General features: G+C 42.6%; 1 protein-coding gene across 16 annotated transcripts in view; it reads left to right on the top strand.

The window, feature by feature from the left end:
- The first annotated feature begins 5,154 nt into the window (after positions 1-5,154).
- The window catches only part of PTPRK (protein tyrosine phosphatase receptor type K), a 603,062-nt gene continuing 592,255 nt past the window's right edge, over positions 5,155-15,961 (top strand). For 4 of the 16 annotated variants that reach the window (XM_043510929.1, XM_043510927.1, XM_043510924.1 and 1 more), the window contains exon 1: positions 5,209-5,587. In XM_043510929.1, coding sequence (XP_043366864.1) covers positions 5,485-5,587 — 103 coding nt within the window. In that variant the 5' untranslated portion in view covers positions 5,209-5,484. Of the gene's footprint in view, positions 5,588-15,961 lie in introns of all 16 variants that reach the window. The other 12 variants (XM_043510928.1, XM_043510925.1, XM_043510922.1 and 9 more) reach the window with 6 other exon arrangements.

Raw genomic sequence — 15,961 nt, 5'->3', positions numbered from 1 at the left:
ATACCCTTACACTGAATAACACCTTAGCCCAGGGGAAGTCCCATTGACTAGCACCATGCAGGATTGAGCTCTAAATTACACAAAAAAGTGTATTGTGCATTCTTGAGCTGTGATTTCTAAATGGACATTGCTCAATCAAATTAAAACCACTTTCTTCCAGACCAAGACCATGTACTGCTCCTCTGTGAGGGCTATTTCCATGCAAAATTTCAATTCTCAGCCTTTTTGGTAGCAAAGCTGCTCAAAGATAAGTTGCAAGAATTTGGTTGATAATAGGAAAAGTGTATTTTTTCATTTTCCGGTTTAAAAATGACTGGATCATTTTTTATCAAAGCTTCATAAAAGGAAAATAAACCAAACAAAAACCCTTCCTTTCAGCAGAGAATGGAAACTTTCAGCCTGAAAATTGCTTCAAAGAATCATGAGCAAGACAGAACAAGAGGTTTGGAATAGGAACTGTTACACATCCCTCTCTATAATTGAACACACACACAGCCATTGACCCTGGGGGATCAACGAGAGAGGATCGTGTGAAAGAGCTGCAAAGGCTTCCTTAGCCTTGAGGATGGATGAGCAGTCGTAAGATGACTCCATTGCTACTCAGGTATAAAAATCCAGTTTCCAGTACCCAGCTGGAATAGCTGGGCACATATATGGAAGCTCTAAATTGGGAGGATTCATTCACTCCAGTTCATGGAGTAACAGCCAGGCAGCCTCTGCAGTCCTTCTGTACCTACTATATGCAGCAGCCCACTCCCAGCCCCACTCCCATCCTTCATCTGCCTCTACTTTTCTGCCAAAAACCCATTGTGTGAAGATATGCAGGAAGTCCCTTCAGAGGCAACAGGGAGATTCTGAGCATTGCCACCTTTTCTCCAGCCTTTATGGCACCCTGTTGTCAGCCATAGACCTTCCATGGAATTAGTGAACTTCAAAAATTCTAGCTTGAGTCTCAGACAATAAACTAATTCACTTAGCTGAGATTTTTTTGTCTAGGTATCATTGAGCTGTTCTTTTCAGAGTTCAAAATAAAATGAAGACCTCGCCTTGAGAATACTAGATTTTATCAAGAAAACTTGATGGGTATAATGCTCACTCTTCTTGAGTGTCTCCATCAAAAGGCTCTTGAATGTAGCCTTGAAGGGCCAGATATTAAAACAGCTCAGCTCCCATTTAGGCACCTAAACGAAGTGGAGGGAGATGAATGGAGGGGAGAGGGAAGGGCTGATGGGAGCTACTGTGTGGTGTGCACTTTTAAAAATCTGATCATAGTAGTTTGACACCTGAAAAAAATACCTTTGAATCTTCTTGGAATCCCTTCTACATCGCAATGAGATAGCAGGTAGTTCTGAGTGAAAAAAATATTTTTTCTCTTGTCTGCATTGCAATTGGGCAACCATATTTTGCAAAAAATACCTATCAGCTCTTTAGCATCTTTGCTTAGGCTATTATAGAGGCACCTGACTGGTGTGTATCCTAGATCTTTGACACAGACAGTGTTTTTGGGCTTATGAGGAAATTTCTCACTTACCTTTCACTAGGCATTGTGGGACAAAATTCACTGACAGTCTATGTCAGCTTCTTTCAGTGAAGATACCCTCTAGCAAAAAATGTTTCTGGAAGGGGAATGCAGCAGTACAAGGTATCTACAATGTCCTTTTTAGCCAGGGCAACTGGGGGATGTTCAGATCCATCATATTCCTGTTGCAGTCTCCATTTGCGGGGCTTCTCTGACACCATGGCAGAGATTAAAACTGCCTTCTCTACCAAACCCCCCAGGAGGAAGGCAGCAGTGGAAATTCTGCCTTCCCTTAGCCAGAGATGGATCCTCCCACAGGAATGGTGACCCTCACTAGTGTAGAGGGTGGAATTTGCACTTCCTTGCATCAGAGGTGGGTATGATCTAAGTGCATCTGATTTAGATGATAAAACAGGTAGAAATAAAAAGCTCCCGTCAGAGAAATTTGAAAGTCAACTAAGTAGATATGAATCCACAGCCTGTCACTAAAGAAAGACCTCCTGCTGTACACACAGTCAATGACCAAACAAGTCAATGATAAACCAGGGTTCATACATATAACAAAATGTTTTTTTCATAATCAGGAAAAATATTCTCTAAGTCCTGAGATAAAGAAACTCAGCCTTTGTGAAAGGGGCTATTTAAAAAAAGTTTTCTTTAGTTTGGTTGTGTCACAGGTTCTTGAGTTTCCGATTGATTTAGTGGCACCCAACAGAGCAATGGAGGGGCTTTAATGAGCAATATGTAAAGGATGGGGAGATCCAGCAGAGTCCTGGAAGCATTTAAGCTTTTTCTAGTTTGGGGAGATTTATTTTGCACCTTAATTGGAGACTGTAATCATCTGGGATTAAAGATGGTGGGTTCCTCAGGGCTCCAACTGCAATGCAGAATCCCCCTCCAGGAGATTTGGGGGAAATTCATCTGAGAATTTCTCACTGCTGTTTTAGTTGACCTCAGGCTTACACTTGACATCTTGGCTCTTAGCTCAGATGATTTTTTTAGAGAAGTGTAAGCTGTAAATTTAAATGTATTGTACTTTTCTCTTAATTCAAAGCAAAGGGCAGCACACATTCACAGCCATAACAATGTAAAAGCAAGAATAATGAATCAATTCCCATCATACTACTAATGATCTCAAACCTGATATGTCAATGTCAGTATTTTTAAGTGTGCTTATTACACATTAAAATTTTTTTCTCTCTGAGTCAACATGGATTTGAGCACCACAGACTCTCTGCACATACCCTGGGGAGGGAAAGGCCATATACTTCATAGTTGCTCTATTTACTAGTGACCTGTCCACTAAGTTAAAAAGCAGAATTCATTCTGAAGGAAGAAGGTCCATTCATTGCTCCTTAACCTGAATAATGTTGGCTGTAATGAGAACCCTTTGAGTGACTGGAAAGAGAGGAAATCAGAAGACTCCACCACTGGAAGATGTGAAAACTAGTTTGGATAAACCACTTGTAAATATACTGTAGCTGTAGGTATTCATTGGCACTGGAATGAATTACAGGCCCCCATCGGGCAAGTGGATCCACAGAGGAGTACCCCTGTGCTAGTGTGGCAATATAAGATCTGCCAGTATGGGTTCAGGGGTCTGCCACAGGGATCCAGCTGTAGGGGTCTAGATGACCTAATCAGTCTTTTCCCTTTAAAACTTTTATATATATATATATATATATATATATATATATATATATATTCAGGGTTTTGTATATATACAAAAACTTGAATTGAAGATAATATTATCATTTAATTTAAATCAATACATTCAAAATTAGAGCTAACAAAGTGTCCTTGGTTCTCCTTGCTCCTAGGAACTGCAGTATATGTACCTAAAATCAGTACATGACCCATTGTTTCTGCAACACCTAAAATACCAGTGCAGTTAGATCAGGAGTTGATGTGTCACGCTCATATAACTCTGAATTTCCCTGGTTCTGTCAGTTTAAACAAAGACTCAGTGTTCTTTGAAGCGCAGCTATTTGTATTCCATAGAAATACATTTGGATTGGTTTTCAATCACTCCACCCAAATAAAACATTTGCCTGGGCACAATAATCTGATTCCTCTATACAATAAAAGTCTTAAAAGCCAACACCTCCTTTTTAGAGAAAAGTCTTTGTGCTGGGTTTTCTGTGTATTTATTGAAAGCTAATACATTAGCCCTGATCCTGAGAAGACTTATCAAATGACCAGGGCCTAGATTTTAAATTACAGCTATACTGGTGTAGGTTAACTGTATTCAAATTCCCTTTCACAAATCCAGCGATCAGGAAGAGCAGAAGAAATCTTGGCATTACCTCACACAGGACCTGTGAGAATATTTTATTTGATTTTTATTTATATGAGTTCACACCTGTGTGTGCTTTGTATTCAAATAATGAGAAAATAATCTGACATGTTGTGTTTCACCTGGTTTTGCTGTGAAACCATGAGTTTTGCAGGGTACAGAGGCAAACCTACCAACTGGCACAAGATGGCTGGAAAGGGTTTTGAATCATAGCAAACCTTTTGATGAACCTGGGCTGAATTTCGAGCCTGTAACAAAATCTGTCAGTTTTCAGTGGTTTCAGGTTTTGTTGCAATCATTTTGTAACATCCCTAATTATAACTTACTAGGCAAAGAGGAAAACACACTTCAGTAAACAAGTTCACATTTAAAAATTGGAGGGAAATGTCAACTTGTGTAAATAAATGTGAACACTGATGCCTTTACCTATCATTTCAAGTATTTTTAAAGGGCCTAATCTTGTGTCCATTCAAATTAATGGCAAAACTCCCACGGCATTCAGTGGTGCAGGAGGATCAGGATTTTACTGCATAGCATACATTAAGTCTGGATCTTGTAAACAGCCAAATTCCTGCCCTGGCACAGTCTTATTAAAGTCAGTGGGACAACATGTAGGAGAAAAGATCAGGCCCCTATATAGTATATATGGAGAAAATTAAGTAGATGATTTATTCCAATGCCAATGCAGTTAAATAAGTTAATGGCAGTTAATGGCATTATAAGCTACATGTGTTGCGAGAGAGAGAGACTGTGTATACACCAGCCCCCCAATGATAACTGTATATAATAGAGGGGTAGCCCTGTTAGGCTGGATCTGTAAAAGCGGCAGAGTCCTGTGGCACCTTATAGACTAACAGACCTATTGGAGCATAAGCTTATGCCACAGGACTCTTTGCCTATATATAATAGACTGGCTCCGAAATGTGTCGAGTTTTGCATCTGGGGGTTCATTGAAATAATACCCCCCTCCCTCCAGTACAGTATTTATATTTTTAAATAAGAGGAACTCCAGCCAAAGCAAATCACTGGGAGTGTGGAGTGAGTCTAACCCGTGGCTAGGATGATTCCGGTCTGCCAGTGCAGGGGCGAGTTTGTGATGCAGCCTCTTTCTCCTTTGTTCCCCGGACTAAAGAAGACGACAGACCGCGACAGCCCGAGACAGAAGCGTTCCCCATCTCTCCCTCTCGTGCTGAAACTGCACCCGTTGCTCGGGAGAGGAGGCTGCTACACGAGGGAGGCCGGGCCCCGGCGGCTCCCGCCGCAGCTGGCGTGCCAGTGGCCGCCCGCCAGGCTGCACGGCCGCGTGGCTGCAGCAGGAGGCGCTGGCGGGCCCCGCTCTGGCGGCGTCCGGGCTCCGGGCTGGAGTCCCACATTCCCTCTGCCCGGCGCTGGGAACCGGAGGGGTTGACGTGCGCGCGCGGCTCCTCCCTCCCCTCCCCCCCCCCCCCCCCCCCGCAGAGCGGCAGCAAAGTAACTCTGGAGTTACGGGGGAGCAGCCGCTGCCGAGCGTGGAGGCGCCGGGCTGGTGCTGCCCTCGGGGTGGTTCGGGGGCGGGCCCGAGGACTAGGAGGAGGCGGCTGCAGCTGGGGGGTTCCCGGCGAGCCCTGCCCGCGGAGCGTGTCGCTCGGGGCCAGCCCGCCTCTCTTCCCCAAACTTCTCCAAACTCGCCATGGAGCCGGGAGCCGGAGCCGCCGCCTGGCTGCCGCTGCTCGTCCTGCTGGCCGGCCAGTCGCCGGCTCAGCTCGGAACAGCCCGAGCCCAGTTCGCGGCAGGTAAGTGGCCCCGCGGGCGGTGGGGTGCCCTGGGGACAGAGCCCGCGCTGCCCGCTGCAGCTCGGCGTCCACCAGGTGCGGAGGCGCCGGCCCACGGGTGCGCCGTTGCGCTGGGGGAGGAAGGGGTGTGGGGTCCCGCTCCAGCCCCGGCTCCTTGGCCCAGGGGTCGGAGCAGCAGGCGGGGAGCTGGAGCTCAGGTAAGGAGGCGCCCCGGGCGGACAGTCGCCTGCAGCGTCCCGCTCCGGGGTGGGGAGGCGGCTTCCCCCGGGCAGAGCTGGCGGCGGCGCTCGCCGGGCCGCGGCGCCCTGGAGGGGGCGTTGTCGCCGGGTTCTCCCGCCGGAGCTGCGGGGCTCGCAGGGACTGGGCGTTGCAGCCCGGCTCGGTGCGAGACCGCCAGTGTTCGTCTCCAGCAGCTTCCTTCCTCCTGGGCGCGGGGGGGGGGGTTTGGCTCGCCCCCCCCCCAGCTCCGTACCCCGAAAAGGCAGGACGTGGGGGGGGCGCTCTCCGTGTCCGAGGGGATCTCACCGGCCTGCGCCTCCTTGTTGCGGGGCTTGGAGAGCGAACGAGCGACGTGGGCATGGAAATGCCTCGTCAACTCTCTCCCTCTCCTCTAGCCAGTTTCCCAGGTAGCGTTTGTGCCGGAGCTTGTTGCTGCTCCCATTGTTCGTGGAACTTGCTCCTCTCCGGCCCCGGCGCTGGGGGAATAGCTGCCTGGGTTTTGGGCAGGGGTGTAGTACGGTTTATTTCCGGTCGGGCGCCTTCTCTACCCACAGCACGGGATCGGGGACGTAAAAGCAAATCAAACCGAAGTTTTCTGCGGTGGGGCTGGCCTCCAAGAAGTGTTTGTTAGGAAGGGGTGGAAAAACCCAGCTGCAACTCTCAGCTCTGCAACGCGAAGGGGTGGCGGCGGGCATTTGGCTGGGTGGTGGTAATCCCACTTTTAGTATAGCCTTAACCCCCCCCACGCCCAGTCTTCCCCCCAAAGAGAGGGAGGGGGCTGCCAAAACAAATTGGGCCGTCGCAGTCTGATTTTTCTAAGCAAACAAGCTGCTCCCCGAATCAGGCTGATTTCTTCTTTCCCCTTGCACTTCGGCTGCCTATACGTGTTGAGACAACTTTCCGAAGCGCTGTTGGTCTCTGCTGTCCGCTCCTCTGTGCGGTGGCAGCCCTTACAGTTTACCTGGTAAATAACAGGAGAGGTCTGGGGCCGCGCTCGGCTGTCAAACTAAGAACTTTCCTGGCCAAGCTCCCACCTCTACATGCAACCACTTGAATGGTGACTTCCGCTAGGAGTTCGTTTGCTTTTGCAAAAGAGGTAGTCAAAACGATGAGACTGTGGAAGAGTTCACGTTTCAGAGGAGTGTATAGATTTTTGCTGTTCTTAGGATAACTGAAGCAAGTTTACAACGCTACCACAATGAAAACATGTGGGGATTGCCCAGTTTAAAAAACAGAACAACACCAGAAGGGGGGTGCGGATGGGGGAACCCAACGAGGGAGTTGTAACCATTTCAAATGGCTTAAAAATGAGAGGGGGGGCAAATATTCAGGTAGCAGCACAGGCACTGTATGAGGTGCAGTCAAGCAAAGATGATGAAATACAGCATACAGAATAAAAGAGGTTCTGACCATGGTAGACAAGGAGTGATATAAGCGGAATGATAGTCAGTTAGTAGTATAACAGTAAATGTGCTGCATGCATTTCTACTGTAAAATGGAAATCACATTTTGGGCTGGTTTCTTCATATGAAGCATTATGTCCAAGAATAATACAGAAGATTCTTGTTTCCTTTCCCCTGGCCTGGCCCTCCCCCTGTTGGGTGCATGAGTTTGAAAAGATGTTTGGGCCCTATCTTATTGGGACCTTAGTTTGTTGATTGACAATTTGAACTAGAACATGGCTATGATTGAAGGTATATGTATCATGAGTATTTGAAATACTGTTGTCATTGCAGCTGAAGTGTAAAATTTTAAGTGTAAGAGAGGAGTGTTATTCTGTTCTCCTGAATACATTACTTCCTCTTTATTAGAAGATTTGAACCTTGAAATTTTCTTTTAATCAAGAAAGATAAGGTGATGATGGAAGTTGTGCTGGTGTATGCGGCTTACGTGTCCTATGTGATTGACTTGGAGGCGTATAATTTAATATACGCTTATAGAAATTGTTAGCGAAGGTAAACATTGATGTATTGTGTGGTAAAGGTCTTCGCTGGGTAAAAGAAAAGAGGAATACAAGATGTGCAGCACTTGTTTTCCTTTCAGTTGATATTACAGGGCTGGCTAAAGTATTACACTAAGGCAGAAAATACCTTTATGTATGCATCATACTATAGAAATTAGACTGATGTTTTGGCTATGGCAATATGAAATAACACTAACTTGACTGTGTCGTATCAATGCACCATATATATATATATATATATATATATATATATACACACATACAGAGAGAGAGAGAGGTATTTCTACTTCAAGACCCTTGCTTTCACAAGCTTGTATATTTACATAGATGTTTGGTCACTTGTGTCCTAGGCTCGCATGATATTTCATGTCTTAGAATGTGTCATGAAACCCTTTTGGTATTTAATGGAGACGACAAAAAGTTATGTCAGTACCTTAAAATTTACAGTGAGTAGAAGAGAATATAGGATTCTGACAGTAGGTAAAGCCTGAGTGAGTTGAAGAACCGCAGCTGTAGGAAGACATGGGATTAATTTATTTCATATACTGAGTTTTTTCAGTAGCTAATGCATTCACTTTCTAGTGCTAAGCATAGGATGTGCTGATGTATTGTACTGATCAGAACTCCATCAATCAATGTTAGTATTCATCCTTTCTTCCTGATTATCAATAAAGATGTTGACTCAGTTTGGGTCTGCTACCAATATCTGCAGTACCCCACAGACATCTCTACAACATATCAGTCAAAATGATATTTTCTTTTGTTTTGTGAGTCCTTCACACAGTTTTCAAACTATGAACAGTGGCCAGATCCAAGACAGTTTTAAGTTAATATTCAGGTTGGAATGTGTGATGTGTTATATTACAGGCTTGGCCAAACTGTGGCCCACAGGCTTGTTAAATGCAGCCGACCTCCAAATGGGTTTTGTGATGCTTGCACTCCTTTCCTATGTGTCGTATGAAAGCACAGGGAAAGGAGGTGAGGCGGAGCAAGTTAGAGAAATGTAGGAAAAAATGAGAACAGCAAAGAAAAAAGAGCAAGATGAATTTTGAAAGGAAATAGCTACAGATGGAAATTTTCTCTGGCATATAATCCCCAGCCCCATCATACATAGATGACACTTGGTAGGTATCTAATTTTTTTCTTTGCAATGGTGCAAGCAGAAGCGTTTTTAACAGTTCCTGCCCCTTAGTATGCTGTTGCTTTCTGCTGCTGCTGCTTTTCATCCTTCTTATTTTTTAAGATGTAATGGGACATGGCCCTTCAACTTGGTATGTGCCTGTCACACTCTGGGCTAAAGCATTTTGGCAGTGCCTGAAGTTCACAGAAGTCTAGCTATTTCGTATACAGCACATTCTTCAATCTATGATTTTTGCAGTTGAATAACGAACTGATCAATTTTACAATTTGTTCATTATAAATAGATGCTGCTTAATGGTATTAAATAGTAGCAGTTAGACTTTTTAAATTTTGAAAAAACAAAATAAATTTTTTTTACTGGCTTTCATCCAGCTTTAATAGCAATATTATAATTATATTACCTGAGATGACATCCATTACAATAGTTTATAATTTTTATGTTAAATACAACACACTAGTCTAAAATTCTTAGAGATGGATCAGTCTCATATGCCTAAAGCTCTGAACTTTAAACTTTTATCTCCCAGAACATGTTTTTAAATAGGGATAATTAAAACAACTTAAACATAAGGTCTTTGTATTTTAAAAGGTCAATGCTTTGTAAAATATATTACAAATTTAAGGAATGAACCTGCAAACTTTACATGGCAGTAGTCTCTACAATTTGGGGCTCTCTGGATGAGCAAAGGCTAAATGTATAAGGATTGCAAGATTAGGCCCTTGATTAATATGTTCATTTAAAGTTTAATAGAATTTCTTTCTCAAAGAAAGAACTTTACTATCTTTGAAATGTGATATAGTAGAGCAATACAAGTGTTGTTTCTTTTATAAGGAATTTATAATAATCTAAGAGCTAACCTCGATATAGAGAAACATACCAAAATCTTTAACCAGGCTTACTAAAATGAAATTGTTAATATTTCATGTTTATCTAATTGTGTAAAAGGTTTAGGCAGTTACTAAAATATTAAAAATAATATTAGATTAGGAATTAAAAAGGTTTTTGAAACTGAGCGACCCCTCTAGTATTAAACCAGCTGAAGTCTGGTTGGTATTTTCTTACTGATTATGTTGAAAGTTGTGTGTAGTATACAGTCAGATTTTATATATACACAGTCTGTGTGTGCATATAACATTTTAAAGAAGATTTAGATTTAAAAAAATATTTAAAAATCGGATAAACTGCTTAGGTGATGATGGGTGGAGATAGTTAAAACTATGTTGTCACAGAATATATTAGCATTCTCCTTTGTATGTTGGTATCTCTTGTACAGGGTGGGCAAACTTTTTGGCCCGAGGGCCACGTCGGTGTTGCGAAACTTTATGGAGGGCTGGGTAGGGAAGGCTGTGCCTCCCCAAACAGCCTGGCCGCCACCTCCTGAGTGCCCCCCTCAGAGCCCTCGACCCATCCAACCCCCTCTCCTTGTCCCCTGACTGCCCCCTCCTGGGACCCCACCCCTTACTTAACCCCCCTGTCTCCTGACTGCCCCACCCCCTGACAGCACTCCCCAGGATTCCCATGCCTATCCAATGCCCCCTATCCCCTGACTGCTCCCCCAAACCTCTGCCCCATCCAAGTGCCCCCTGTCCCCTGACTGCCCTCAGAGACCCCCTGCCCCTTATCCAACCTCCCCCCCTTACCATGCTGCTCAGAGCAGCAGGAGCTCGTAGCCCGGCCAGAGCCAGCCACACTGCCCGGCAGGACCGGTGGGCCAGAGTGTGGGCGGCGTGGCGCTCTGAGGCTGCGGAGAAGGGGGAACAGTGGGGGAGGGGTCGGGCGCTAGCCTCCCCGGCCGGGAGCTCAAGGCCTGGGCAGGACGGTCCCACGGGCGGTATTTTGCCCACCTCTGCTCTTGTATGTGGGTTTGTTAATCCAAGGCCCCAATCTTGCATAATTATTTGCAGTAGTGGGGCCAAAATTAATGGACAAACTATATTACAATTGTGAGACATGGATTAAGTTCCAGAGTGCAGTTTGTGTTAACCAGATATTAGTGATACTTAACAATTAGTTTCCATCTATTAAAACTTGGTGTTGCTTTACTATTTGTGGTCCATGCTTTTTTCTTTAACATAGGTCATGTGAACTGGTGGGTGGGCAGAAAATGAGGCATATAACATGAAAGGATAATTTTGGTTGTAAACCTTGTCGCAGAAACTGTATTTCATTGATCAAGTGTATAGCTCAAAACACATTCTTGCTGCTTCTATGTTGTACACCTTGTTTGGTGGTGAACAGGAATGTAGAATTATTTTCTCCGTTACTGCACATTCAGGCTATAGTGTGTATGACTTTGAAGAACTATTAAAATGCTGTTGAAATAATAACATATTATAAGCAATTTTATACAAATGCCTGAGAATAAAAACCATGTAACAATTAGGGTTGCTAATTTTGGTTAGATATATTCCTGGAGGTTTCATCACATGACACAGTCTTTAATTCCTGGAGATTTTGGGACAAACCTGGAGGGTTGGCAACACTAGCTGCAATGTTTCCTAAAATTATAGGCTCTTTATGCTTCACAGCAGCAATATTGTGTTAGAGACCAAAGTTTATAGTTCTAGTTAAACAATGCCACGCCCCCTTCCGGCCCCCGCCAGGTTGCTTGTTGAATATTTATTTAATCTTTTTTCTTTATATGGGTGCTGAGCAATTCAGTAGACTCTTAAAGTAATTTTTTTTTTTGAATTGTGGAGGGTAAGGTCACAGTTGACTATTGTGAGAATTGTTGACCCACTTTAAGGAGTTCTATTTACTTTGTTTAGCACTTTGCAGGTAGTTGTGCAATTCAGTTGCTTTTGTTTGTTGGATGGGGGTGGGTTGGGGAAATCAATGTAAAAGTTTAGGACACTGACACCATGGATCGGTTTGTATCTGAAGGAACAGTGCTGTTTTTTTGTTTTGCCTTTTGTTCTTGAAATTAATTTCCACAAAAATTCTAGGTGCGTTTTTCTTAATAAATCTCTAAATGTGTTTAAATGGTCCATTTGCTCTGCTGTTTGTTTCCATAGTCAAATCCCTGTCAAATAAATTTGTTAGTCTCTAAGGTGCCACAAGTACTCCTTTTCTTTTTGCGAATACAGACTAACATGGCTGCTACTCTGAAATCCCTGTCTGTGAGTCAAGATTTTGTCTTACTTTCAACAATTCATCAGCAGTTCTAAAATTACTGAATAGATTCAAAGATACTGGCTGACACAGACCAATGAAAATAAGAAAATTCAGTTAAAAGCTGCCCATCTCCTGCCTGGTAGCAGTATGCAGGGCTGAGAATACATTGAGGTTGTGGACACTACCCCTCAGCTCTCTTTGTATTTAATTGCAACCTCACATGACCCCCAGCTGTGTAATTCTGCCTTTGGCCCATTTGCAGGATTGGGACCATTATACTACATATTAAGGGTGAAATCTCTATATTTTAAGAGTGAGATTCTTCATTTCAGTAACTTCTGTCCCAAATGTAAAATTATTTTAGTGTGAGTCTTGGTTTATTGGCTGTCATGTTTTTAAAACAAAACAAATACTTCCCAGAATCAGTGAGAGATTTTATCCAGCGAAACAAACAAACAAAAAAAAAACCCTCAATTTTTATAGCCTCAAAGTATGCATCAAAACTTTTTGAATTTTATATTGTTTTCTGGGAACACACATTAGTTTTTACACTTAAAAACAGTTTTAAATCTCATCTGAGAGTGACAGAGTATATTGATTTACAGCTGTTCTACATGCCTTGAGAGAGGATTTTTTTTATGGGTTTGGTTGACATAATACCATGACAGTGCATGTTGGCGTAACCATAACACTGTTTTGTCAGTGAAGTAATTGACTGACATATTTATGGCATGATTATCCTATCGAGCTTGGATCTAAGCTTGCTATCATATAAAGACTACATTCTTGGTAGTAAGTGGCTGCAGGATTGAGCCCTTAAAGATGTGAATTTGTAAGCATGTGGTTTAATACTGCTTCAATTCCCAGAAAATCATACAATTGTCTAGATTAATTGAAAAACGCAGTATTTTCACACACTCCAAACTGTCTCACTTTGCATAATAACAGGTTTCAGAGTAGCAGCCATGTTAATCTGTATTCACAAAAAAGAAAATGAGTACTTGTGGCACCTTAGAGACTAACAAATTTATTAGAGCATAAGCTTTCGTGAAGTGAGCTGTAGCTCACAAAAGCTTATGCTCAAATTTTAGTCTCTAAGGTGCCACAAGTACTCATTTTCTTTTTTGTCCCACTTTGGGTACTTATGAATTAGGCCTTTGTTTTAAAGCCAAATTTTCTCTTCTGTAATTTTAATGGTTGCATATTCATGTTGTTTTTACTGTACATTGAATACGATATTTACACTGACTGGTTGAGTTGTATGCTTTGTTTGTGTATGTGTGAAATATAGATATCACACTCCCTTACTGTAATAACAAAGCAAAACCATACTGCTGGCTTTGAAGATAACTAACTGGCAGAGAAAAATGCCATTACAAAACAAATTTTATTCTAATTAAAATAACTTCTAACAGCTTCTGATAAATTATGTCCTTTGTGAGTGGAAACACTTAATTTTATAAACATTTTAGCTTTTAATTATGATTATTGCTAAATAGCATTTCCATGTATTATTTTTTCTATAGTTTTTAGTAGTTTGGCTTAAAATACCTATTGACTTTAAGTGCTTACATCATCCAAAGGGTATACAGAAGCTGGGATTGTGCTAGCATGCTAAAAATGGCCGTGTGGCCACAGTGACTCAGGCTAGTCAGCTGAGCACAAACCTGAACAACCCTGTGGATAAATACTCATGTGGCTAGCCCATGCTGCTGTCTATGCCACTGTAGTCACATTGCTGTTTTTAGCATACTGGCTGAAGCAGAGCTAGCATCTGTCTACCTGCACTAGGTACTGTGTAGACATACCTTACAGTTGATAAGCACAAATGCCTTAATACTTGAATGTTTCACTTGGTGGTTCCTGATGTCCCATCAAGAGTGGCAAGTGAAAATTACAAAAACTGGGTCAGTTTCATTCTGTATCTATTGGTGGTAATAGAACAATTCTTCCACTTTTAACAGCTTGTCATTTGGTATCTTTCAGGCTTTGCCTGGTGATTGGGGGATTAAAATCAGAACGGGCAACTAGATATCTTTGCAATTCTTGAGGCTTCCTCCTGATACTGTCTCTGTGACTAAATGTGGGAGAGCACAGCTCTGTTTCTTTCTCACCTTCTTATATAATGCAGGGGTAAGTCTTCATGATTTTCAGCAGTGAGACAGCAGTCAATACTTAGTAGAAGGGCAAGTCGTCAAAACCTAGTAATGTAAACTAGAGAAGGCAATTTTATATTTTGTACAATTGCTAACCTTCAATTTCCCTCTGAAAGCACAATTTCTGTATTTTCTCTATTTTCCTTCTGTGGAGGAGGGCTTCTTCAGAGTGGTATGTTGAGAGATGGATATTGCCCTATTGTAAGTGACCTGCAAATAAATATATATAATAGGCTTCTGCCTCTTTAGTGCTTTAGAGATGAAAAGAGCCTGAAAGATGTGGGTCTATTTGTTCTTCTCTGCTTTTTTTTTTTTAACCTTTAGAAATAAAAGGAACGTCAACTTTGATCTTCCCAGGTTTTGCTGGAGGACTTCTGAAGGGCCTTGGAAGATAAATATTGTTAATTCTTGCCCCTTAAGTGAAGGGAGAAGGTGTTGAGTCATAGATGTCCTTTCTCTGAACTCTTAGTCACTGAAGTTAAATAGGTATTAAATGGCAAAGAAATAAAAATAATTAATCCACAGTTAAGGTTTCTTGGTGATAGTTCATGCCCTTCCAGAACATGAAGTACAGCAAAATTCAAATTTATGAAAACCAGGAAATACAGAATTCAGGAACATGTCCTTGTAATGTTACCTCTGTCTTCCTAGAGCAGGCAAAAAGCACTGGGAATTATCGGCATGTACTGTGGCTGTATTCAGGGTGTGAACTGGTGCTTACTGAATGGTGGAGGCAGTGGGTGGAACAGGTAGCTAGAGATTTGTTTGTTCACTGAAGAGATGGGGATTAGCTTGATGAGCCAGAGCTGTGATTATGATATGAAGAGATCAGGGTTTGTTGTGGCTAGTACATGTCTGAGTAAAGGAAAGGGAGCATGAGTATCTTGACGTGCTATTGCAAAATTGTACAGATTGTCTCTGTACCAAGGTATGGGGGTGGAATGGGGGAGGTGTGTTTACCACCATAATTAGATCAGTAATGACTTGGGATATGAGAGAAGTCTCTGGGTTTAGTAATGGGTAAGAGAAAGTATAGGTTTAGATGGTATTCTGTGAGTTAGTGTGAAGAGTTGTTAAAATTCCAAAACATGGTGTTTTGTCATGAAAGTAGACTAGGGGCAGGTCTATAGTTAAAATGCTGCAGCAAAGATTCTACCTACACCAATGGGAGGGCTTCTCCCATCAGCACAGTACTCCACATCCCCAAGAGGCAGTAGCTATATCGACGGAGAATTCTCTCATCAACCTCGTGCTGTCTACACTGGAGGTTAGGTCAGTTTTACTGCATTGCTCAGGGGTGTGAATTTTTAACACTCCTGAGCAATATAGTTATACATACCTGATTTCCTAGTGTACACCTGGCCTAAGTGGTTGAGTATAGGGTAGGTTCAGATTGCATCTTTTCTTTACAGTGCAGATGCAGAGTGAAAGTATGGGTGTTTTGGAGCTCTCAGAAAGGGCAGAGTTAAGGTTGCGTGGGCATGTACTTTAACCCTGTATTTCCTGGTTTTCACAAGTTTGAATGGTGTAGTTCTGGAAGGGCATGAATTATTGCTGGGCAACCTTAACTCTAGACTGTAGGTCTGTTGTGAGCAAGGGCATGAAAAAATGAGAAAAGCATGAATTTACAGGAGCCTTGTCAATATGTAAAAGATGTAGCTAGTTGAAAAGAAATGGATAGGATAGTAAACGTATGATAACTTGCAGCTGTGGTTTAGCATGTAATGCAGCATGTGAACAGCTCATGATCTAGATGGGGATTGGCTACAAAAACTGATAGA

This window comes from Dermochelys coriacea, chromosome 3 (assembly GCF_009764565.3).
Source record: "Dermochelys coriacea isolate rDerCor1 chromosome 3, rDerCor1.pri.v4, whole genome shotgun sequence".
In the NCBI taxonomy this organism is placed as follows: Eukaryota; Metazoa; Chordata; order Testudines; family Dermochelyidae; genus Dermochelys; species Dermochelys coriacea.
This window is presented reverse-complemented; position numbering and strand designations above follow the sequence as displayed.